General features: G+C 36.2%; 1 protein-coding gene across 1 annotated transcript in view; it reads left to right on the forward strand.

Moving 5' to 3' along the window:
• ANO3 (anoctamin 3) overlaps positions 1–27,745 on the forward strand; it is a 397,425-nt gene that overhangs the window by 301,020 nt on the left and 68,660 nt on the right. The window contains 6 exon segments of the mRNA XM_024764654.1: positions 2,277–2,408; positions 3,125–3,231; positions 5,429–5,484; positions 10,680–10,801; positions 15,191–15,325; positions 23,078–23,174. Coding sequence (XP_024620422.1) covers positions 2,277–2,408; positions 3,125–3,231; positions 5,429–5,484; positions 10,680–10,801; positions 15,191–15,325; positions 23,078–23,174 — 649 coding nt within the window.

The following is a 27,745-nucleotide window of genomic DNA, read 5'->3' on the forward strand; positions in this document are numbered from 1 at the left end:
TTAGATCATGTTGGTGGCATGGTGGTGGTAGTGGTGGTTGTAGAAGTAGTAGTGATACTCCTTTTCCTTATTATTATCATAAATATTTATTGAGTGTTTACTTTGTGCTGGGCACTGTGGGATCAGTCATTACCTATTTAATTATCAGAATATCCCTTCATTTAAGTGATGAGAAAACTGAATGAGAATCAAAGAAATTAAATAATAAGCTAGATCTTCACATCCTGTGATTCAGATCCAGCCCTGACCACATTTCACTATTAGACATCATGTATTCCTTCATAGATAGTATGTGAAAAAACTAAACTGATAATATGGTTTATTTTTCTGTAAAAGGTCAATGATGGTCTCAAAGTCATTTTATTTCATTTCTTTAGTTTTTTTCGATTGGCATTTATTTCTAGTATGCTTGCAATTTTGTCAGAGATAGTAAGCCCTTGGGTGCTATAGCTATCAGCATTTTCTAAGTGTCATCAGATGCCTCCTTTTATTTGATCCTCCTAGCCACCTAATGAAGTAGGACAGATGGAATTACTTTCTCTCTTTACAGATGAGGAACCTAAAGCTCAAAGACTGAAAATGTTTGGCTCAATTCCAATGACTGGCAAATTCATCCTCTAATTTTTTATCCCATTGTTTTCTCCACTAGGCTAACTTTGAAAAATTGGAGTAATTGCTATATAATCCATTCAGTGTTTTTACATGTCTGTGCACTAGTGGCTGGAATACAGCGATATTTTGTGATTTCAGAGGCTTTCTTTGTAATAAGAAGAACCAAAATGGACACTTCAGATAACGCTCATTTATTATTTTAGGCTAGAAAGAAATGCTCTGGTCCCTCCAAAACCAAAAAAGACTTGGCATCTAAATGATAACATTACTTGGCAAAGAAAATGTCCAAACTCTTCACATGCTAAAAATCAAAACTTGATGCTTATTTCAAATTATATAGACATGGTAATTTTACCATAATAGACTTGAATGAAATCATTTTTAAGATACACTCTGCCTGCACATGGCTGTACTAAATTTTTTGAAGTTTAAGCATAGTTGGCCAAATATTAAGATGCATTGTACTTCTCTAGGAAAATATTATATCCTGCCACTTTGACTCACTATTGCAGAAGTCCAAAAACTGCCAAAGATAGAACCTCATAAATAGTGTGTAAATATAGCACATTTTTAAAGTAAACACAGCTGTTATTATAGCAACTCAGAATCTCATTTTCAGAATCCATCTCTGGAGTCGGTATCTCTTTTGCTTTCATTTTTGTCTTTTGAAAAATAAATATGATTCCAATCAGTATATATACCACATAGAACTGAGCTGTGACTGTAATCTAAAGCTGAGGCCAAAGTATCCTGACGTGAGATTTCCTGAAACAGTGTTTTAATGTTCTCTAACCTGGAGTCTGTGCTAAATCCACCCCTCAAAGCGCAGTCAGTGGATAGCAGGATGTGCACCCCTGTGAACTAGTTAGAAATGCAGAATCTCAGACCCCACCCTAAGTCTACTGAATTAGTATCTGCATTTTAACAAGATCTTCAGGTGATTTACATGCCCGTTAAAGTCTTAAAAGTACCGTAAAGACTCCTTGACTCAACTCTCCTTATTGTTAATCATCAAGTTTAATGTAAAACACCAACTCACAACTCTCCAGCAATGTCAATATTATTACTTTTATTTTATGCGTGAGGAAACCAAGGCAAGAAATTAAATAACTTATACAAGTTTCCATAGTTACTATAATGCAGAGCTGCCTTTGAACCCAGTTTTTCTTGACCCGAAACCCTTGCTGTTACCATAGGACCTGTGGCTCTCAGAACTGAATGCGTTGAGTGCATTGTAGCCATTTCCTTCTTTTCAGTCTCCACTTTTCTGGAGCCACATTGCTATAGAGTTTTTAAAGTGATCTATAGCCACACATATATAGATATAGATATATACATACACACACTCAACTTTAATAAACAGTCTTGCTGGTTTTATTCTTTATGCTTTTTCCTACCCCATCTTTATGTATGATGATTTTCTAATATTTTCCACAGATTTTTCTTATGAGGATCACCTAGTTGCCCTGAAAGAGTTTAAATAAATGCAAGATTTGGTTTGCTTTGGAATTATTTCCTTTGTGTGGGTACAGGAATAATGCATGTATGTGTGTGTGAATGTGGGTGTGTGTATGTCTTTTGGAAATCTTTCAGAATGGTAGTGGAAGGTAGGCATGGCTCTGGAGTGCAACCTAATTCAGTTCTAAAATGTGACTTTGTTCCAGGGTGCAAAAATATTTTAGAAGAATCAAAAAATGGATGTCCCAAAACCCCATGGTTCTTGACAAGTCAGCTTTCCCAGACCTGGAGGAGTCAGACTGCTATACTGGCCCCTTCAGCCGTGCACGAATTCACCAGTGAGTTCCCATCTCTTTTCTCTCATCACCTCTTTTTTAAAGTTATTTTTTAGTTACTTAATTTTTTTGGCCATGCCTTGTGGGATCTTAGTTCCCCGACCAGGGATTGAACCCAGGTCCTTGGCAGTGAAAGCGTGGAGTCTTAACCACTGGACCATGCAGGGAACACCCCTCCCACCTCCCACCACCTCTTGAAGTCACCCTTTTGCTCTTTACATCATTGGCTCTCATGTTTACTCCATACAACTCTTTCTACAATGGAACAGTAGGATATGAAGGGGAAGGGAGAAACATTGCTTGTCGCTGAAGTACTGAAAACAAGCTAGCTCGGAAAGTGCAGTATTAGGGAATGACATCAATTGTTAATGTGTTCTATTTGGAACCACATTGCTTAAGGTAGTACAAAATTTATGGAAGCCAGCGGACAATCTGTTCTTGTTCCATGCTCAATAAGAAATATGAGGACATTTAGGCTTCCTTATAAACTGAAGGATATTAAAATGAATATTTGATAATGCCCTGTATTATTTATAAGTGTATATTTTCTCAGCCAAATGATTTTTTTTTAAGAAGATGGTTTCTCTTCTGATTTATTATACTTTACATGCATTCATTTTAATGGAGAAAATACATGGATGACTACCCAGGGACTTGTAACTGTTGCTAGATTCTGTGGTCTGCATTGAACATTAAAACCAATCCGCTTATTTTCCCAGCTTCATAATAAACAATAAGGACACCTTCTTCAGCAATGCTACTCGAAGCAGGATAGTCTATCACATGCTGCAGCACACCAAATATGAAAATGGAATATCAAAAGTGGGTAAGAACACTAATTAAAAACACACTATGGAATTTACTTTTACTGATTACACTCAGAAGTATTTTTTAACAACTGAAGCTTTGCCTTCCTGCATTAGATACGAGGATATAATGCAGTGAACAAACTTTAAACATTGTATTTTCAGCCTTTCAATGAAAGAAAACAAAATAAAACAAACAAAAAACTTTTTCAAGGGCACTTGACAATGTGTATCAAAATGTGAAATGTGCAAGAACTTTGGAACAGAAATTTTATTTCTAGAAATTTAGCCCAAAGAAATAATCAGACTTTTGAATAACAATATATGTAGAAATTTGTTCATTGTGGCTTTGTAGACAAAGAATAGAATAGAATAATACTGGAGATACTTTAGCTGTCCATTAGGCTATATGCACATAATGCATCCATTAAAAATGATGTGATTTTATTCACTCTTATCTCAAATGTATTCAGCATCTATTATACACTAAATATTATGGAAAGTATATGACACAGACCCTTTACTCATGGAGACTGAAAATTAGTATCAGTTCTGTAATTATTGACTTCAAAATATATCTGTAAAGCATTATTAAGTGGAAAAAAAAACATTACAAAACTAAATTTAATGTGTAATCCCATTTTCTAAACACTCACAAAAAAAGAATCTAGAATTTATATGAAACATTTTAGACATTATCTCTGAGAGGTGAGATTACAGCTAATTTTAAATTTCTAAATGTCTCTGTTTGAATGTTTAGCAGTATGCTACAACATGTCTGATGCAAAAGAAAACAGAAAGTTTCACCTGGGAAATTAAGTAAAATTGACAAGTTTACACAGAGCAGAGCAGAAAACAACAGGTAACAAATGAGCTGGCCGTTTGTTAGTGTGAAAAATACAACATGGCTGAAGAAATAAAATGTTAGTCATGTTCTAAAATTCCTTCAAATAAAAGAGTTGATAGCCACTGGAAACTTGTACCAATATGTACGGATTTGCATTCAAATAGATTACCATATTAGTAAAATGAACTATGTTTCAAGTCATCCAAAGAGGAATGTTCAGACTTTGGTTCTCTTCTGATTAATAATTCATTTATTACTGAGCAGTCAAAATAATTAATTCAAAAACGAAATCCTTATAAAAAATTTGACACTTAATCAGAAGTTTTCCAAACAAGAAATAAAGATAGAGAAATCCAGAATGTAAACTACAAATGTGTCTAACTGCTAGCACTATGTGCTTATGTAGACTTTAAAAAATAAAATTGACATTTAAATGATTGTAAAGATATCATGCCCTTTGTCAAACATGCAATAAACACAGAAGGGTATAAAAATAAAATTTAAAAATCCCTACATTCAATTTTCACTGTACCAAATTAGTACTGAATATATATACATATACATCTCATAATTAGAAGCATGCAATGTTTACAATTTTCTATCCTTTTTGAAATTACCATTATGAGTACTTTCTCAAGCCCTTTAGTATGTCTGAAAACATTATTTTAAATAGCTGTACAATATTCTATTGTAAGCATTCATCAAATCACAGTCATTTACCAAGCACTTATATAATTGATTGAACCATAATAATGAAACAATTACCCAATTTTGGATGTACAATTATTTCTAATTCTTTACTAATATAAATAATATTGCAATGAAAATTGCTCTTCATAAGAGTTTTCCAAATATCTAGTCTTCCCAGAACTATATGAGACAGTCCATTTCACTACACTCTCATTGGGATGGAGAGATTTTAAGAAGGGTCACATATCGCTATTTATTCTCTTTGGATCAGTATTAAAGAATTAAAGATTTCTCAATACCAATCTCCTTTGAGACATTTTGAGGAGTGGGGAATTCCTCTGCTTCCTTGACTAAATTTTGTTTTGAGTCAAAAAAAAAGTTGTTCCAGGCTCATGTGCCCCCAACTAAGTGGGTATTAAAATCCCCACATTTCATGATATGGCAAAGTGCCATATGTTGGCACCTTGCAAACCCTTTATTAATCTTGTAAGGACACAATTAGACTCTTAGAATAAGTCTCTTTCACAGCCTCACTGTCCTCATATGTGATAAAGCTATGGAAGTCATTTGGATTATTTTGTTTTTAAATTAATATATTTTCCCAAGTATTATGTAGGTTGCTTCAGAGGGAAGTCTTCAATTAGACTAACTCAAGCACTGTTCTTTTCTTCTTTTTCCAGGTATCTGTAAACTTATAAACAATGGCTCATATATAGCAGCTTTTCCCCCACATGAGGTAATTTTCAAGTACAATTTCCATTTTAAAAAAATGTTTCTCCTGCTCAATGCTTGATCTCATTTTCTTTTTTTCACTTAAGTCTAGTTGCCATATTCCTTATTTGAGGGTTCATCCAGTGAGTGGCCTTGGACCTTTCTGAGACCCCGTGATAATGTGTGGCTGCACACTGGCTCCTGTGCTCCAGAACCCTTCTGCAATTTGCTCTGTACCAGGAATCCCACCCTCAGAGGAAACTCATGGACATTGCTCAGCCACTCTGACCAGACATAGATAGCCCTCTGCTCCAACACAGCTCCATGCTTGACTCAGCTTGGGATTTACACAACTTCCAAACAGGGCAGGTTCTGGTCTGTGCCTATTACTTGGGATACATGAAAACCTAAGACAAACCCAAACCAAAAATCTACACCCCATTATTTACTTGATTTTCTGCCAGATTATTACCTCTCTTCCAGTTTTCAGTAGGTCATGTTGTGGTAACTCCGCCTGCTGAGTCATGAATGACATGTGAATCAGTTTTAAACTCCCCCCCAATACACACACATACTATATTCTTTTTTTTTTTAACATCATAATTGCTTTACAATGGTGTGTTAGTTTCTGCTTTATAACAAAGTGAATCAGTTATACATATACATATGTTCCCATATCTCTTCCCTCTTGCGTCTCCCTCCCTCCCACCCTCCCTATCCCATCACCCTAGGTGGTCACAAAGCACCAAGCTGATCTCCCTGTGCTATGTAGCTGCTTCCCACTAGCTATCTATTTTACGTTTGGTAGTATATATATGTCCATGCCGCTCTCTCACACTGGAATAAACCTCACTTGATCATGGTGTATGATCCTTTTAATGTGTTGTTGGATTCTGTTTGCTAGTATTTTGTTGATGATTTTTGCGTCTATGTTCATCAGTGATATTGGCCTGTAGTTTTCTTTCTTTGTGACATCCTTGTCTGGTTTTGGTATCAGGGTGATGGTGGCCTCGTAGAATGAGTTTGGGAGTGTTCCTCCCTCTGCTATATTTTGGAAGAGTTTGAGAAGCATATTAGCTCTTCTCTAAATGTTTGATAGAATTCGCCTGTGAAGCCGACTGGTCCTGGGCTTTTGTTTGTTGGAAGATTTTTAATCACAGTTTCAATTTCAGTGCTTGTGATTGGTCTGTTCATATTTTCTATTTCTTCCTGATTCAGTCATGGCAGGTTGTGCATATCTAAAAATTTGTCCATTTCTTCCAGGTTCTCCATTTCATTTGCATAGAGTTGCTTGTAGTAATCTCTCATGATCTTTTGTATTTCTGCAGTGTCAGTTGTAAGTGAAGGTGGGTGCTGGTGTTGAGATGTTTGATACTATGTGGAGCCGGGAGGTCTCTTTTGGACCAGTGTTCTGAAGTTGGCTCTCCCACCTCAGAGGCACAGCACTGACTCCTGGCTGTAGCACCAAGAGCCTTTCATCCACATGGCTCAGAATGAAAGGGAGAAAAAGAAGAATGAAAGAGCGAGAGAGAGAGAGAGAGAGAGAGGAAGGAAGGAAGGAAGGAAGAAGATAAAATAAAATAAAGTAAGATAAAATAAAGTTATTAAAATCAAAAATCAAAAATAATTATTAAGAAAAAAAATTTAAAAAATAAAGAAAGAAAACGGACGGATAGAACCCTAGGACAAATGGTGAAAGCAAAGCTATACAGACAAAATCTCACACAGAAGCATACACATACACACTCACAAAAAGAGGAAAAGGGGAAAAATCATAAATCTTGCTGTCAAAGTCCACCTCCTCAATTTGGGATGGTTCGTTGTCTATTCATGTATTCCACAGATACAGGGTAAATCAAGTTGATTGTGGAGCTTTAATCCGCTGCTTCTGAGGCTGCTGGGAGAGATATCCCTTTCTCTTCTTTGTTAGCACAGCTCCCAGGGCTCAGCTTTGGATTTGGCCCCGCCTCTGCGTGTAGGTTGCCAGAGGGCGTCTGTTCTTTGCTCAAACAGGACGGGGTTAAAGGATCAGCTGACTCCTATATTCTGCTTAAGGCAGTTATACATTTTAAAATAAGAACAGGGTCTTTAGAGGTTTAATGTGTGTGTTTTCAAAGCCCATCAGTCTTCTTTTTTTAAAGGCTAAGAACTCATAGGACATAACCCTTATACCTGAGGAATTCAGTCTAGTATAACTGATAAAGATAAAATGTATTGAGCACTTCCTGTCTGGTACTGAGCTAAACGTTTCATATGGACTATCTCATTTAACCTTTGCAACAACCCTTTTAGATAGGCAATAATATTAACTCTGTTTTATAGATAGATAATTAAGGCAGAGAAAGGTTAAGTATTAAAGACACAGTTTTGAGCCCAGGAAGCCAGACTCCAATGCTTCTATTCGCTATGGCATACCTACTTATATTAGGAATAGAAATAATGATAACAGATAATGTGTTAGAGTGTTTCATGCAACAGGTCCCATGCATGGGTTTTCCCACTCATCTGACAATAACTTTGGAGGGGAGATATTATTATTTTTCCATTGCAGAGATGCAGAAGCAAGGTGCAGAGAAATTAAACACCATGTCAAATATGACCTAGTCAGTAAGTGGTAAACTGTTCAGTGGCAAACGTGAGTCCCTGGGAGAGCTTCTGTAGCACAGGAAGGTTTGTTTTGTTCTCTAAGTAATTTTGTTTACCTAACTAGCCTGTGTTCTGACAGTTTATTTGATAGTTTCTTGTATGAAATTTGGAAACTATTGGGAATAGGTTGTAAATAATAGTCATTTTCCCGTTTATTCTTATAACTTGGTAGAAGTACTAGTATATGGTATACATACACAAAACGACTGGAAAACAATATTGATGAAATACAAGTAACGAAAACAAAGCAGCAAGTCAATAAAATGGACTCAGGAATTTTCTATCAATTTTAAAGACTACTACTTGAAGAAAGAAAAACAAGACTTATTTAGAGGAAAATGGAGTCAGTGGCACTGACTATAATTTGAATAAGGACAGACACAGTTTAGACCTCCTTCTTCCTTAATGCAGGAGTATTATTAGTATCGGTCTCACACTTTGCACCCACAGCTGAGATTTATTTTTTACTTACAAAAGAGACAGTAGCTAGAGGGAAGAAAGAGACATGTCCAGTGAAATTTGGCATGACAAAGAAGAAAGAAAGGGAAGAAGGAGAATATATATATGAGAAAGAGTTTGCCTAAAATGTTGATGGAATTGATAATCCCATCAATTATGAATAGTGGAGACAGTAGAAAAGTGTGTCAGTTGGAGGAAGGGGCCGATCATGGAGGTGGTGGGGATCACTGAGTGTACATAGTCCTCTGAAAAGGGAGGAGAATGCATGGGTGGGCAAGAGTCAGAGCATTATGGTTGATTGAGGTTACTGAGTCAAGTCAGAACAATGAGGTACTACAGATCTAAAGCTTAGTGCCTAAAACCCAGGAAATGCCTATGTCTGACCACTGAGGCTGGGAAGGAAAGTCATGTATTTTAGGATTATCAGAAATACATGAAAGAAACCTGAGATTTTGGTTCACCTTCCCTTACCTTCCCAATCTCAGGGCAGGCTACCTTAACAAGTCAGTCCAGTTTCACAAGCAAACAAACTTTTCTCAAGTGGATGTCTTAGAATCTTGATCTTTACTTTCATCTCCTTAGCTTCCAATCGTTAGGTTTTAAACACTTTGGGCTCCCTTAGGGAAGACTGCTCTTCCACCCTTACCTAATTAACTTATCTATTTTCTTAGAAAGCCAGAGGCAAAGTCCATATGTGTCTCTCATTTCAGCCTTGAGGCATCTACAGACCATGATTCAAGGTGCCATCTTTCTTCATAGGAACTCACAGCCCTGGTTGTCTGGAACCATTCAGATGATAGTTTTGCACTGTTCAGTGGCCACAATATAGCAAACACCAAAAATTAACTGACATTATTTTTTTTTTTATTTTATTTTTTTTTGCGGTACGCGGGCCTCTCACTGTTGTGGCCTCTTCCGTTGCGGAGCACAGGCTCCGGACACGCAGGCTCAGCGGCCATGGCTCACGGGCCTAGCCGCTCCACTGCATGTGGGATCTTCCCGGACCGGGGCATGAACCCATGTTCCCTGCATCGGCAGGCGGACTCTCAACCACTGCGCCGCCAGGGAAGCCCGACTGACATTATTTTTATACTTCTTATGTGGCTGGCACTTTATAGCTATTCTCCAAACGGGCCCTCACAAGATCCCTCTGTATTGGTATCATTAATACTTATCTTATCCTCATCATTTAGGTGAGGTAACTGAGGCATAATTCCACTTGTTTTAAATTTTCATCAAACATTTCATAAAAGTAGAATCACATATTAGAGTGAGCAGAGGGACTTTGTAAAATCCTGTGTCCTAAGTTTTGATTCAGAAAATAAAGTCACTATATCTATTATCATTTTTTTTAAATTATAAAAGCAGAGCAGTTCAGCCTTCAGGGAACATGTTCCTCTAATAGGCATATATATTCTATGTTTCTGAAATTGCAACCCATATGACAGATTTTTGAGGGGGGTATAAAGAATTGGAAAACATGCTTCCATTTTTGGAATATCTAACCGGAAGTAAATTTTACAGATTTCAAAACATGAATAACACTGGAGACAGGCCTCTTATACTTAAAATTTTTTTTATTGAAATATAGTTGGTTTACAGTATTATGTCAGTTTCATGCGGACAGCATAGTGATTCTTTGCGGGGGGGGTGTCTATATTTGCTGAATGAACATTGACTCTTTCCCTTAGCTTCTATAAATGAAATAAATATTTTCTGGTACTGGATCAATTCTCAAAGCAGAATAATGCTCAATTTCTGAACTAAAGATTACAACAATTTCTCTCAATGATGATGAAGATATTGTGTTTATTACAAGACCTTGGGTTCCAAACAATGAAACCTAAAGCTTACTTTAAGTGAAAGGGATCTCATTGGTTTAAAAAAGGGATTTAAGAAAGAATTTTTAAGGAACTATCAGAGTATTTTCAATGAAATATAGATATATAAATGCATTTACTACATCACTTCAGTGATGGACTTATGTTTATAATTTCTGAAGCTTTCAGTAAGTTATTAAATTATTCCCTAAGGAAAAAAAGCAAAAACAATTCCTATTAGTTCAAATTTCACTAAAAGAATAAATATCAATTCATCTTATTTTATTTGTTTCAGGGCGCCTACAAGAGTAACCAGCCCATCAAAACCCATGGACCTCAGAATAACAGACATCTATTATATGAGCGCTGGGCACGCTGGGGAATGTGGTACAAGCATCAGCCCCTGGATTTAATCAGGTACTGGATTGATAACGGAAGACATATTATGCTATTTTGTTATCCTTTTCTTATTATTTTATTTACCCACCAAATCATCTGTATTAGTTAGGGTGTGATTAAGAAAAAAGAAGCCACTGTACGTCTTTTCAATGAAAGGAACTTAATTTAGGGAATCAGTAGCACAGGGGATGGGAAAGCTGAGAAATAAACAGAAATGTGAGGCAACCAGCGATTAACAACAGCAGAAAATTGCTAACAACCCTTAAAGCTGGAGGGAAAATGAGATGAAGTATATTTCAGAGCTTACTACCTGAGCCGTTGGGCAAGAGCTATGCCATCCACGAGTAGGACTACCTGCAGGAAAGTGAAGTGTTGAGAGTCGAGCCACAGAGAATTATGGAGCCATAACAAATTATGGCTGCTCTGGAGACAGCCCTGAGTACAGCCAGGAGAGGAGAAAAGATATGGGCTCTTCCCTTCCTTCCACCTTTGAGACTTCCAGTACCTCCTAGTGTAACTTACCAGCAGCAACTTACAAGTGAATCTATATAATCTACTTTCCCGTGATAACAAATCCAAAGAGGAAAAGGCAGAAAATGGATCTAAGAGCAAAGAGAAAAATGGCCAACATAGCATCTATGCATGTATTTATCCTTCAACAAATACTTAGTGTCTATTCTATTCCAGGAAGTATATCCTAGTAAATAACTGCTCTCAACTTGAATTAGTCTTGAAATAGTGTTATATTCATGATTTATTTTATTTTGATGGAGAATAATTTGTTCTTATTTTTAAAAATCAGGAAATATATATTAAAAAGGACTTAAGTCCCCAGATAACTAGAAATATTTATAAAGTAAAATAAAAAAGAGCATTCATATTATAAGGTTATATATGTTGATATTTTGAGCTGTTTATGAAATATAAATATCAAGAATAACTCATAACTATATCAATCATTTTCCCAACAGGAAACTGATAGAACTGATAGAATAGAAGGGGTATTTGAAGAGAATTTAATATGCAGAAGTATAAATAGAATCAAGGGAGCCAACAGATGATAATGAAGCTTCCAGGGACTGGCAAAAGCTGGAAGCTGTTATCAGACCTAGACTTGAAGGGACAAAGGGAGAGAGCAGTTGGCAGAACTTGTTAAAACCTATAATCATAGAAGAAGAAAGTCAGAGTAATAAAAAATACCCCACATCTCTTATCCCTCCTTGTGATCTCCTGCTGGTACCTTCAGTTGGCCAATGAGCCTATCAGGAAGCAAGAAGAAGGAAGAAACATAGGTGATACTATGCAGAGAGGTGAGCCTCCTGGGCACATAGCAGGAAGGAAAAAGGTAGAATGTGGAATGGATGTACAAAGCATACTATCCAACACCAAACCATTTTTATCTCAAACATTAAGTACTTGGGTATATCGAAAATCAAGATGCTTTGATTCTAATTCAATCACGACAAATTATCAGAGTCTTATTTATGCAGGTTAAAGAATAATTGTTTTAGAGATACATGAATACAGTGAGATGTGCTAATTCACAAAACCATATTTAATAGGAATTAAAGTGAAGTTGGGATTTTCAAGCACGCATTTCAGTGTCAACAGTTCTCCTATCTATAGGAGACATTGCTATTGCTGCCTCAGGTAATTTTACCAAGCAACCTTTATTTTCAATAAATAGGGTGATTCAGCTACTATTACCAATTCTCTAGGTGTTGATTCAGAGGGGAAACTTTGCTTATGAAAATCATGTATTTTGTGTTCAAGTGGCTAAGGGAAGAGATGTGATGAGGGACCCACCCAAGATGAAGGCCGTAAAAGAGTATAGATGGCATTTCAACAGGTGCCTGCTCTCTAGGAACTTTCCTGTTAACAAAGTTGAGATGGCGATGAAGCGTTCAGATTAAACTATACAATCTTGTACATAGCATTTTGTACAAGACCCAGTTTTCTACAATGAGCAGGAAGATTGCCTTAAAATCTGTGACTTTTTAATTATTTGGAGTTACATTGTTCTTAAAACTATACAATTTTGAGGACGTGAGCCTCTTATTGTGTGGCTTCCTGTCCATAGTGAGAGAAAGAGGGTGTCCTGGAATCAGAGTTTTTTTAATATACTTGTGTCACAGATGATGGACACCCACAGGCAAGGCCTGTATTCTCTCCTGCTGAAAAAGGCAGTTCAGTAATAGTGGATGAAAAGTGAGGGACTATCAATTCATTTTATGTTTTATAAACAACCATTCTTGAACATGTGTTTGTGTTTTGTTCTCATTTTAAGAATAGACTTAAAATTTAGTAGCCAATGCCTATCTTCATTTCAATCTATTTTTCCATGGGAAATACTGGAATCTGGAAAGAATACATTTAAAAAATGGTCAACTACGAAACCTGCTCAACAAAATAGCTGTGTGGTTTTTTTTCAATGTTTCCCAATAGGCACCAGAAGGATTTAAATTTAAAAACTAAGTGAAATGATTCTCTCTAAAAGAGGTCAACTTAACATTTGTTTTTATAATAGAAGTTTTTTATGATAGAAGTTACTTCAGCAGTAGAATCCTATCATCAAATGAAATGTCACATAGGACACCAGTATATAAAACATGAAAGTGACGGTGGGTGAAGTGTGATGGGGTGACACCAATAGCAACCCCCTGTTCCTCCTTGCCCTGTCATCGTTTTAAAGAAATTTAAGGAACACCTAGAGATCCTAAAAGATTGTGACTTCCCACGTTCTAGGTTAAGGACATTTTCATTAGCCTTCTTTGCCTGGAACTAGCTTCTTCTCATGAAACAGATCTGAAATCTGCTGTAACTTAGGTAATTATACTCCTGTCACATAACATTATTGCCCCTCTTAACCTTCAACAATGTATGATTTAAAATCTTGGTATAATGCTTTCCATATAAGGGGGTCTGTCTGTGCAGCCCTTTATAGTCATCGTTATAAAAATGTTAGTAATATGTGCCCAAACCCTACTCCACCCCACAGAACACTTGTTTAAAGGAACAAGTGGCTATATTAGAATAACTGTTAATATTATAAGCTTCGTCTCAGAGTAGAACACTGTCAGTATATAAGAAATGAATAGACTATTGATCTGTCTCCTAGGAGAAATAAATGAAAAAACAAAAAAATTAGGTAAATGATGCTCAGTGGAGGACAGCTCCATGTCTACGCTTGGTAGAATACGTACAAATTTTAGTTGGCACAATACAGAGAATGGAGTAGAAAGAATGATTTTCAGAGAGAGAAGTCTTGTTAAGGAAAAACAAATAACAAGAGAATTTTCTTCCCAGCAAGAATTTTTGCACAGAGAGGTATTCCCAAATGAACTGTAAAACACCAATCTTTAAAACTAGTGCTGGGACAAACACCAGTACAGAATTCAAGAAATTATTATTTTTTACCAGAGCTGTATAAACTGTGACAGTTAACTATTGGCAGTAGATTCGGTGAAGAAAGAACAACTGAGTGGTCATCAGAACTGCCTTATTCATCTGCTACTTCCATATAAATTATGTTAATAAGCTGAAGGGAAATAAAATGCATTCATTCCCTTCACTTCTTTCAATAAAACACTTCCTGTGGTGGGTGCTAATGAAACAGGACACAGGTCCACTTTCAAGCAGCTTGCATTCTGATGGGGAGGGAGAGGAATAGGGGAGTGACAGGTAATTGTCATAAAGTTTTACAAGTTTAAGACACTGAAACACGTGTGAAGGGAATGTGATAGCAAGAGCAGGGACGTCTAACCCAGGTTTGAAGTGAAATCAGGGCAGGCTTCCCAGGAGAAGTGATATAAAGTACAGGATAAGTACAAGCCAGACAGGAGAAGAGGGTAAAATGTAATATTCCAAAGTAAGGGAACTTAGCATAAACCAAGGAAGGAATCGTGTGCTCCAGGAACAGCAGAGTTGAACTTTGTTGAGGAAGATGTGTGACATGGTTGTGCAGATTGTGTCTGGCATAAGGGAGTCGGGCCAAGGGTGCAGACAGAGACAGAAATCAAGTCTGCTTTCAGCAGCTACCTAGAGGGAGATGTTTTTCTAATTTACGCCAAAGCAATATGGTTTAGCACAGCTTTGTGTAAGGAAAACAAAAAGGGATTATACTAGGAGGATGAAGAAAAGCAAGACCTGGCTAATAAAAAGAAAGAAATAAACATACTCCGATAATAAATAAAATAAAATGACTCCTATAATGACAATGTTTAATGATAAACAATATCACCATTATTGGATTCATTAATGAGCGAGACTATTAAGACACCCCGGATGAAGCGCAGGAGGAACTGAGCCAGTATAGTCAATTGTCCATCTGAAATTGACTAGGTGCGACATCGCTATTTGTAGTGTCACTTACGTTGCCTTAAGCTAAGGATTTGCTTTCTCATGCAGGCTATACTTTGGTGAGAAGATTGGGCTATACTTTGCTTGGCTGGGGTGGTATACTGGAATGCTGATTCCTGCAGCTATTGTTGGCTTGTGTGTTTTCTTCTATGGAATATTAACAATGAATGCAAGTCAAGTAAGGTAAGCTATCAACAGACTTATTAAAAAAATTTGGCCTTTCTTCTGATTGGATGAAAGCTTTATAGTAATGCTGACTATAAAAGCGAGTTATGGTACTAAATTTATTTGCTTGTTTTTGTTTTTGCAGGGGAGAAGCACTATAAAAAGGTTATTTCTATATTTTTATATGCAAAGTCTCTTGGATAAATTCTAAGACTGTTTCTCTTTATGCCAAATGTCTCTTTCAGGTATATCCCACATAATCAATAATTCAGCAATGCAATAGACAGTTCTATATAATTTAAATTTGCATAGTATTTTGTAGTCTTGAATGCTTTCTCAATACATTAATTCAAATAAATATAATAGCTACAGTTCTTTAAACACTTAAGATATACAAAGACTGTCCAGATGTATTGTTTCATTTTATGCAACTTTCATTATCACCTTTGGAGATGAGTATTCCTTTTAGCAGATGAGGGAACCTTACATAGTTAAAGATGTCTAAACAAAATATTCATACCATTTAAATCCTACCCTAAGTAGTCTCCTCTCATGAGAACATAAAATCACTTTCTACTTTCTTCTTACTCTCTATGAGAATAGATTTATGAAAGATTTTAGCATCAACTTAAGATATCAAAATGGTAGTAAAATAAGATTTGAGAAACATCAAACATTTATCAGAATGGTGATTTTTCTGTTAAAGTTTAAATGACTCAAGATTTGGATATAGGAACAAAACATTATTATTCAGCAGAGGTAAAAGTCACATTAAAGAATTAAATGAGTTAAAGAATTAATTAAAGAATCCTCTTAACAGCATGTTCTATTTACTACACCACAAGGATTTCATCAAGTTCAACCTTGTATGATGCAATTCAAACTATGAAAAAGTACTTTTCCCCTCCTTAAAAAAAAGCTCAGTACTTTTTTTCCCTTCTGGTCCATCTTTTAACCATGGCCTTGCTACTGGGTAGTAATCATGACAGTTAATGGGACCATAAAATGCATTTCCTTGAATATTCTTTATCTATGTGCACATGTATTTGTATAACAATTTTGCCTAAAAGCAAAATATTTTCATTGTCCCAGGGTTGAATCCTATTCCATAACCAAATTCCTTGATTTGGTATCTCAGAATCCCCTTGTTCTTCCTGAAGGCCAAATGGTAATTAGCATGAAAACAAAGAAACACCTACTGTTCAAAAGCATTTCACCTAGTGACAAGTTTATTTCAGAGTTTTGCAAACTCACTACCACTCTGGAAGGCAGCATCTTCCTGGACAAACATGTGCCCACTGGAAATATTCATCCCCCTTTAGGCATTTCTTTATATGATGTTGAATCAGTAACCTCTGAAGCTGAGAAGTGAGATTGTAATTTGGAGTTATAGTGTCTTGAAAATAAAAATACTATATATATATATATATATTTTTTTTTTTTTTTACTACTTCTCTATTCTCTATGAGTTTGGCTTTTTTTTTCTTTCTTTCTTTTTTAAGAGTTCACATATAAAGTGATACCATGCAGTATTTTTCTTTTCTATCTGGCTTATCTCACTTAGTGTAATACCCTCAAAGCCCATGTTGTCACAAGGTGCAAGATTTCCTTCTTTCTCATGGCTGGATACTCTTCTATTTTGTGTGTGTGCGTGTGTGTGTGTGTGTGTGTGTGTGTATCTCAAATCTTCTTTATCCATTCCTCTGCTGATGGACACAAGTTGTTTACTTATCTTGACTATTGTGAGTAATGGTGCAAAAACATGGGAGTGCATATACCTCTTCAAGATGCTGTTTTCATTTCCTTTGGATATATACCCAGAAGTGGAATTGATTGATTATATGGTAGTTCTATTTTTAATTTTTTAAGGAACTTCCATATTGTTTTCCATAGTAGCTGTACCAACTTACATTTCCATCAACTGTGCACAAGGGTTCACTTTTCTCCACATCCTCACCAACATTTGGGGTTTTTTGTTTTTTGTTGTTGTTGTTTTTGGCAGTGGAAGCGTGGAGTCCTAACCACTGAACTGCCAGGGAATTTACTATTTCTTGTCTTTTGGATAATAGCCACCCTAACAGGTATGAGGTAATATATCATTGTGGTTTTGATTTATATTTCCCTGGTGATTAGTGATGTTGATCACTTTTTTATGTACCTGTTGATTTATGTATCTTCTTTGAAAGAATGTCTATTCAGTTTCTCTGCCTATTTTTTAATCAGATTTTTTTGGTTGCTATTGAGTTGTATGAGTTCTTTATATATTTTAGATGTTAACACTGTATCAGATATATGATTTGCAAATATTTTCTCCCATTTGGTAGATTCCCTTTTTTAAAATATTTATTTATTTATTTATTTATTATTTGGCTGTGTCAGGTCTTAGTTGCGGCACACGGGACCTTTTAGTTGTGGCATGTGAACTCTTAGTTGTGGCATGTGGAATCTAGTTCCCTGACCAGGGATTGAACCTGGGCCCCCTGCATTGGGAGCTCAGAGTCTTAGCCGCTGGACCACCAGGGAAGTCCCCTGGTAGATTGCCTTTTAATTTTGTTGATAGCTTCCTTCGCTGTGCAGAAGCTTTGTAGTTTGATATAGTCACTCTTAATTATTTTTGCTTTTGTTGCCTTTACTTTTGGTGTCAAATCCTAAAAATCATTGCCAAGATTGATTTTGTAGTTTTACAGTTTCAGGTTTTAAATTTACATCTTTAATCTATTTTGGGTTAATTTTTGTGTATGGTGGAAGATACATAGGTTCATTCTTTTACATGTGGATATCCAGTTTTCCCACCACCATTTATTGAAGAGACTATCCTTTCCCCATTGAGTATACTTGGCTTTTTGTCGAAAATTGACCATATATACATGGGCTTATTTATGGTTTCTCTATTCTGTTCCATTGATCTATGTACCTGTTTTTATGCCAATATGTACTCTTTTGATTACTATAGCTTTATAATATTGTTTGAAATCATGGGGTGTGATGCCTCCAGCTTTGTTCTTTCTCAAGATTGCTTTGGCTATTTGGGATTTTTGTGGTTTCATAAAAATGTTAAGATAGGTTTTTCTATTTCTGTGAAAATACTATTGAAATTCTGATAGAGATTGCACTTAATCTGTAGATCTTTTGGGGTAGTACGGACATTTCAAAGTGTGAAATTTTCTAATCCATGAGCACAGAATATCTTTCCATTTATTTTTGTCTTCTTCAATTTCTTTTGCAAACATCTTATAGTTTTCAATGTATAGACCTTTCACCACCTTGGCTAAATTTAATCCTAAATATTTTATTCTTTTTGATGTCATTGTAAATGGTATTGTTTTCTTAATTTCTCTTTTTGATAGCTTTTTGTTAGTATATAGAAACACAACTGATACTTGTATACTGACTTTTTTATCCTGCAACTTTACTGAATTCATGTGTTAGTTATAGAGTTTTTTGATAGTCTTTAGGGTTTTAGAAAAAAATGGTCTTTTAAAATGAATTGACAAAAGCAGAAAATGATTTTTAGGCAGTTAGCTACTGTTCAAATTGGTTCCATGGAGAACATATTCACAAAGTTTTCCCATGTGGTGTAGACTTCCTCCTCCAGGCTTACAAAGCTGAAAATGAACAAAAGGCAATGAAAGGAATAGATTTTCTGTTCCTATTGATTTACGTGCGAATGAAGTAAATTAGGCTTCTTTTGTATGAGATAAGTATTCTTTAACCTTTAGCACAAGGAGTGTTTTAAAAGGCTCTAGCAAACTCTTTTCTTCTGTGCTTTGTGGTATTATATTACTGCTACTTCTGTCACACTGTAATTAAGATCCTGTCAGACTTTCTATTCTAAACTAAGATAAGCATCACTGAATATCTTGACTTTCAAAATTTCATGGGACTGAATTTTTCCATTCAAGGTGTCAGACATGGTTAAGTCTTAGGTGTTATCATGGCGAGTGAGTGGAGGACATAGGGCTTTTATTTTGAGTTGCTTTGTTTTAGTTCTGTTTTAAGCTCTTTTTTTGTTTATTGCAAGGTAACAAAATGTTGAAAAGCTGAAGATTGGGTTGTATTATGTTTCTACCAGCTATGTTCACGTGAATTAATGTCATATTTCTTACCTGCTCTGCAGTTAATTGTAGAATTACATGAAAATCATGTTATAGATTATTTATTGTATGTATCTGTGAATGTATATATGTATGTATATATTTACATGCACATTGGTCTTATACAATCAAAGGTGGTCAGTTTTGTGCCATGTAGAGCATATATCATAGCAATATAAAAATGAACAAGCAGGTAGATATGGTGCCTGCTTCTCAGGCTTTGGGTTTCAGGTCTGGGACAAAGGGCAGAAACAACTCTCCGGCCCATTCTTGCCTCTTTGGCATGAGAACTCTGTATTTGGTCCTCAGTACTGACCAGCTTTTCAAAAGCTGTTACGTCCTAAAGGGCCTCTCAAATCCTCTCCTGACAACGTCCTTAGCAATAAGGTCTTCTTCCATTTATCAAGTGCCTATGATGTGCCAGGCACATTATCAATATTCATTACATAATATCCCAGTTGCATATTATCTCCAACTGGAGATGAAGAAATTGATCCTCAGAGAGGTAGGTGACTTAGGAGGAAATATCTAGTAAGTTTAAACCTATATCTGATTTTTTTAAATTGTGATAAGAACACTTAACATGAGATCTACCCCCTTCACAAATTTTTAAGTGCCCTACAGTAGTGTTAACTACAGGCACGATGTCGTTTGTACAGCACGTCTCTAGAACTTACTCATCTTACATAATTGACACTTTATACCCATTGAACAGCAACTCTCCATTTCCCTCTCCCTTACCCCCTAGGAACCACCATTCTACTCTGCTTCTATGAGTGTGTTTTTTCAAGATACCTAATATAAGTGGAATTATGCAGTATTTGTTCTGTGCTGGCTTATTTCACTTAACATAATGTCCTCCAGGTTCATCCATATTGTTGCATATGGCAGAATTTCCTTCTATTCTTAAGGCTGCATAATATTCTATTGTATGTCAATTCCACCATTTTTTTATCCATCCATCTGTGGATGGACATTTGGGTTATTTCCATATTTTGGCTATTGTGAATAATGTGGCAGTGAACAAGGGAGTGTAGATATCTCTTTGAGATTCCGATTTCTGTTCCTTTAGATATATACCCAGAGGTGGGATTGCTGGATTAAATGGTAGTTATGTTTTTAAGTTTTTGAGGAACCTCTGTGTTGTTTTTCATAGTGGCGGTACCAATTTATAGTCCCACCAACGATATTCAAGTGTTCTAAATATTCCACATCCTTGCCAACACTTGCTACTTTTATTTTGTTTGTTTTGTTTGATAATAACAATCACAACAGGTATGAGGTAATACCTTGTGATTTGATTTGCTTTTCCCTGATGATTATATCTGATTGTAAAATCCATGCTTTACTCATGCTTCCATACTGCCTTCCTTTAAACCTACTTTCATATTACCACATTTCCCCAAAATGGACATCACCAAGTGTCTTATTCTGTGCTTTGTCAGGTTAACAGGATTACAGGAAGCATCAAGACCCTAGAGCAGGTCCAGGCATCCATCCCCAAATGGACAAATTGCTCCCTCCTCCCATATCTTAAATGGGTTGTAATTATCATTCCTTCCAATCAGCCCTTGATGTGTATATCTAACAACAGATATAAGACAAAAGAAAGCCACACTTCAAGCAGTGGTTTGTATTATGAGTTTCTGCAAAAGAAATTAAGAAACACTCAAGTTGGGCACTCTCCCTCCATCTAGTGGTTGAGTAAAGTCAAAGAACTTTGTGATTTCATCTCAAATTCCATATTTTAGGCTAAAAAATACATTAACAAAATTGTTTAATATTTTTTTATGTTACCTATCAAGTTGAACTTTGGACAACTTATAGAAAATGAGTTTGATGATTCCGGAAATAAAAATAAGGCTAGTCTAATGGCTGGGATTCTAGACTGAGTGCTTTGAAACATCTGTGCTTTTTAGTGATCATTTGGAAGGTGGGAAAGATAATATAGTATTAACCAAACTTAATACCATTTTAGTATGAGATTTCAATGCAGGGCACATTATGTCATTCTCAAAACACAGCTAATTATGATAGCAAGCCTATTTTAATAAAAATTTCCTTCAGGAGGAATGTTAATTCTTATTTATACAAATTAGTAATATTACTAAGAGGAGGTATAATTGTCTCTTTGTTTTGAGTTTTTAAAATGTACGTTTTACCTGCTTCCTCCTACTTCACATAGACATTATGATTACTAGCAAGATGATGTGTGTGAAAGTGGGAGAATTATAGTATATATAAGACCTGTTACACCATCATCATTATTAATAAATTAGTTTTTGATAGGAAAGTTCCTCTTAATATGACATAAACTTATCTCTCCTTTAGATGAGTTATAGGTGATGGAGAACTGGACCTAGAATCAGGAAAACCTAAACTCAGTTCCCTAAATTACCTCTTGTTAGCTGTGTGACCTTGAGCAAATCACTTAAATTAAACATCAGTTTCCTCTCAGTTTGGAGATAGTTACCATTGCAGGAGACTGAATTGAGGACTAAACATAATGGACATGGACCCACCTTTGCTTTTTGTAAAGTATTGTATTACTGTATAGCATTATTACTTACTAGTCATTTCCAGTGTGGCTTGAGATTATACACATCAGGCATTTGAAATACACATGCATTATTTTTTGCTTTGAGTGTATACATTTTGAAAACAGCAAATCTTGCTATCAACACTGCCAATTAAACTTTTAATAACAGTTGCATTTCCAGGCATATTTTTAAAAGCCTTTATGTTACTTTCAATATTTCCAAAGCATATTTACTTGGACAATTTAGTTATGGTATCCCTAGTGGGAAAGGGTCAGGTATGACAGATAAAGGCACAAAGCATCTTAGAAACAGGTTGCTGTGAACTCTCAGGCTGTGAGGCTTTTGAGAAATTGTTATCGATGCCCTATTCATGTCACAATGTCATCTATAATGTATGCTGAGATTTTTAAAAGATAGCATAGAACTTAAGAGACAAATATTATGAAGTTACATTCTAATAGAGAAGTTACATTCTAATAGAGAAGTTACATTCTAATAGAGAATATTATATATTTCAGTAAATAAAATCTATGCCATGTTATCGTGACAGTGTGTGTCACGATAAACTTCCTCAGATTTCCAATGAACATAACGCACTGATTGACTGCAGTGGGGGTTATGAAATTATGTGAATTATGGATGCTGTTCATTTTGGTGATTGTAAAGCAACGAGATCCAGGGGAAAGATCGTTAGACCTGAGAAATCAGCAGTCAGATGTGACTCCAGCTCAGCCATGTCCAAGCCTGTGAGCTTGGTTAAAACACCCTCGGTTGTTCCTCACAAGATTATCCTGCATGCCATGAAATCAGGTGTAAAAGTGTCCTTGTGACAAAGCCCCGCAGGTGCCTCCCAAGTATAAAATATGGCCTATTATCATTACAATATCTTGGCAGAGATTTCTAAAACAAAGAAGCAAACAAACAACTCTGTATCACAAAATTCCTAAAAATTTGAGTTGGAGCCACTGTCTTAAGTTCTTCCTCACCTGTCCACCCCCCACCCCGCCCCGGCCCCAACTATTTCCATTTCTTCTTTTCCTCCCTGCCTTGCTGCTTCCCACAGGGTTGGCCATAGGGGCTGAGTACCTCCTAAACATGGAGGTTCATGCTTTCTTTTTCTTCTTTGATTTCTCAAGCCAAGAAATTTGCAAGGCCACTGAAGTCTTCATGTGCCCTCTCTGTGACAAGAACTGCTCACTGCAGAGACTCAATGAAAGCTGCATTTATGCCAAGGTGAGTGTGGACCCTCACGTTCCTCTCCCTGCCCTCCACTTTTTCTAGGAGGCAGGTAGTAAAAAGTCCTCCAGCAGACCGCTTTTTACCAAAGTTAAATGTTCCCAAGTGTTTCAATATCATTGATATCAATATCATTGACAACTGAGTAAAACATCACTCTGTGGCAATTACAGAAAGAGTAGATTTTATTAGAATATCTTTGTCTTCCTTTGTTTTTATAAGTGTTTATTGCCATCCTAGACCTAAAACGTCCACTTGGAATGACATCTAGATTCTTTTTTGGGGGAAGATGATTATTTCCACAGGTAGTGATAAAATTTTTATCTTCCATGAAGACTCCTGAAGTTAAATTACTTCTACTTTTACAGAGAAAATGAAATAACATACCAAAAGCTCTCAAATTGCTGCCTATTAGAATCACCTGAAGGGGGTTTTAAACTCCTGAAGCCCAAGTCACATCCCAGAGCAGTTAAATTAGAATCTTTGGGTTTAGAACCTAGGCATCAGCGTAACTTAAAACCTCCCAGGTGATTTCAAGGTACACACAAGTTTGAGAAATGTGTACTTGAATTTTACAGTTACTATTATTCATTTGTAAAATGGTTTTATTAAAGTATAATGAACAGATAATAAAATGTACATATTTGAAGTATATAAGTGAATACATTTTGATTATATATATGCTCCTGTGAAAACATCACCACGATCAAGGTAATGAACATATTCATCACCTCCAAAAGTTTCCTCACGACCTCTTGTCATCTCTGCCTCCCATCCCTCCCAAATTCCACCCCTGTGCTCAGGCAACAAAGAGTTTCCTATCATTATAGATAAGTTTGTATTTTCCAGACTGTTATGTAAATGGAATCATACAGCGTGTGATTTTTTTCTGATTTATTTCACCCAACATAATTATTTCGAGATTCATCCGTGTCATAACATTTATCAATCATCTTTCTTTATAGCTCAGTAGTATTGCGTTATATGGCTATATCAAAATTTGTTTATCCGTCATTTATTAATGATCTTTTGGGTTGTTTTAAGTTGTTACCATTTTAAATAAAGATGCTACAAATGTCTACAAATCTTCATTTAGGCAAGTAGTGTTATTTCTCTTGGGCAAATACCTAGAACAAAATGGCTGGATTATGAGATAGAAAGATGTTTAACCTTCTGAGAAACTTCCAAACTGTTTTCCAAAGTGTCTATACCATTTTACATTTCCACCAGCAATGTATGAGAATTCCAGTTTTCTATATAGTCACTGATTCTCAGGATGGTCTGTCTTTTTAATTCTAACTATTCTAATAGATGTTTAGAGAGATCTCGTTGCGGTTTAGTTGCTTGAAAAAAAAATTTGATTCTTTTGGGTCTTGCTTTTAGGATTTGTGAGATGGGCTCACAGCAGTGCTCTTTCTAGCACTCATTTTTCCCCACAATGAAAACAAGATCTTTCTGTGTACTGTACCCAGTGCACTGTGAATAATGAGGATTTCCAGTCTGGCCGGTGGAAACAGGCACTATTCCTGACTCTGTGAGCTTCTGAAACTGTTTCCTCTAATCCTCTCAGGGGGTTCTTTCCTCAGGTAGCCTCCTCACATTAATGCTCACTGTCTGGGTTGTCGCTCTCTGCACCCTGGTGACTACACTTTCAGTGTAGTAACCTGAGGCAATCATAATGCTCACCTCAATTGTTTCCTGCCTCTTAGGGATCACTGCCTTTCATTGCCTCACATCCAATCTTGAAATCTGTTGCTTTATATATTTGTGCATTCTTTGGTTGTTTTCAGAATGGGGGTAAAATCAATCTCTGTTACTCCATCTTGTTCAGAAGTAGAGGCCTCTATACAATTAACTTTTGACAAGGGTGGATATAAAATCAAAAGCCACTCAGGATCCTACTAGGAGACCAAAACTTAGTAAAATTAGCTTCTGAATTACTTATTTTGAACGCATGGCATGGGAAAAATCTGTTTTGTTTATAATTTAATTTCTAAAATGTGCTCAGTGTTGAATTCTTTTAAATGCTCCACAAAGATGTCTTGTTTGGGGAAGCATTTTCTCAACACTTTTTGCAGAAACCAAGTGTATAGAGTCATTAGATGTAAATACATGTGTTTTTCCCTTTGTCCATGCATTTTAAAGGCATATAACAGCCCTAGGGACAGCAACAAATCCATATATACATATGTTACTTCTACTTGGACAGTTCTAATAAAACACACTGGCATTATCTGAACAGTAAAGCTAAGAATCATATGTGGCAGAGTGATAAAGTGAAGAAACTGTCCAAGGAAACATTAAATCTAGGGGGCCTTTGTCATTGTACAGTATCTACATCCTTCCTTTACTCTGTATAAATTGTATATATAGGGACAGGTATGACTCAGAAAGAATTCACTTGGTAACTATTATAAGGTAGGTGGAAAAGTTAGCTTGCAGAGGAGAATATTGCCTTATGGAACAAAACAAGACATAAAACCCACTACGGTGAAATCTTTAATGTGTCTTGTATTTGTTCCTCTGGCTAAGGTAAAATGTAGCTACTTGGTTTACACCTTAAAAATCAGAATTACTCTTCCTTCATTGAATGAAAATAAACATTCTCTTTTAAAATCAGTTTACATACTTAAACACCTAGAGATTACTGTATGGGCAGTATCAGAAATAAGGGAAGAGATTTTTAGCAAAGAAACAAGGCCACCAATCTAGAATCATCTAGCCTACACCATCACCCAGTGACATCATCTAGGAACTGGTCAATTCCTTATAGAATCAATCACCACTTGTGACAAGTAACAGGAAATTAAACCTGTCATATTTTACTGAAATATGTGTGTGCTTGTAATAATTTCCTTAATAATTTCAAGGGTGTGTTTCAGAGAAAATGTGGTCCTGTCATATAATAAAAATTATATTTAAGTACATTAACATTTTCTTTGGTGACTGTTTTCATTTTTAATACTTAAAAGTATGGGAATTAAGAAATATTTTCAATTAACTAATTCAGTGATATTTGCATACTCTTTTCAAAGCACCTGACACCACACTGTCAATTTCCATTATGCTAGGATTTCTCAGTTAAGGTGAAATCATCAGGTACAAGGGTCCTGCATTGTTTTTACATATGATTTTAAAAATGACTCAACCTTTGAAGTTAGCCTTATTTATAACAGTTATTAGTATCTGGGGTTTTTTCACTTGTTCAACAAACATTTATCCAATACCTAGAGTGAACCTCAGACTGTATACTGATATTAAGGCTCCAACAGAATTAGGACAGACCATCTTTCTTCTTTAAGAAGTTTCATGGATGAGTCTGCATAAGATTACACATCAGAATCACCTAGAACTTTTGTTAAAAAGCAGATTCCTGGGCCCCACGTCCTGAGATTCAGAATCAGTTGGCCAAGGGCGAGGCTTAGAAATCTGCATGTTAAGAGGCTCCTCAGGTGATTCTGATTTCTAGGACCACATTTAAAAAGCTGTTGCCCTAAATAAGTAATGAGTTGGGGGAGGGGTAAAAAAATGAAGTTGCCATGTTTGGTGTACCTTTGCCCCGGTCCAATGGACGTGGATAGTTACACAGATTTTGCTCTGTCGAAGAATTAGGAGGTAAGGAACTGAGAGAGGGCTGAACTTCAGCTTAGAATTCTGAACCCATGAAACAATTTTAGAAAGAGATCTATCAACTACAGTAGAGGAGACATAGAGTTCAAGCTTCCAACCTAATAAGAAATTTATCTCCTTAAACAATATCCACATTTATTGATTTCCAGCCACACTCAGCTCTGCAAGAGAAATCACATGTCAAAGATAGTGGAGAGGGCTTCCCTGGTGGCGCAGTGGTTGGGAGTCCGCCTGCCGATGCAGGGGACACGGGTTCGTGCCCCGGTCCGGGAAGATCCCACATGCCGCGGAGCAGCTGGACCCATAAGCCGTAGCCGCTGAGCCTGCGCATGCGGAGCCGTACTCCGCAACGGGAGAGGCCACAACTGTGAGAGTCCCGCGTACCGCCAAAAAAAAAAAAAAAAAAGATAGTGGAGAATTTGTGCTAAAACACAGCTTTGTTTGAGGCGTAGTTTGCTTCTGTCTTCTGTCTTCTTAACAATGTTGAATATAAAGCTTGTCCAAAGGTTCCCTATGCATAAAAGCAAGCTATTTTTCCAATAAAATGCAAATATACATTTGTAGATCAGACAAGCTTTTTTTTTTTTGCTTTTAGAAAAGTCTGTTACGTTGCTTTGGGATTTTTCTGATCACTCACGATCTAAGCTTGAGCCATCCACACTATGCTTGACTCTTCCTTCCCCCTCTCCTCCATTTCCATTCAGCAACTCATATCGGCACCCTAAAAAACCCATATCATCGGAAGCTGTAACCACAGGCTTCTAAGTGCTTTTCTTATCTCCACAGTCTCCCCTGTCATAATACACCCCACATGTAATAGTTTAGTGGGTAAAACAATGATTTTATACTTTTACACTCCTCCTCAGGGCAAGTTCTGAAGACTTCCCTAACTCCCATTCTAGCTTTATCTCCCGCTACATGTATGTAATCTCACATTA

The sequence above is a fragment of the Neophocaena asiaeorientalis genome, unplaced genomic scaffold, assembly GCF_003031525.2.
Source record: "Neophocaena asiaeorientalis asiaeorientalis breed wild unplaced genomic scaffold, Neophocaena_asiaeorientalis_V1.1 scaffold230, whole genome shotgun sequence".
Taxonomy (NCBI): Eukaryota; Metazoa; Chordata; class Mammalia; order Artiodactyla; family Phocoenidae; genus Neophocaena; species Neophocaena asiaeorientalis.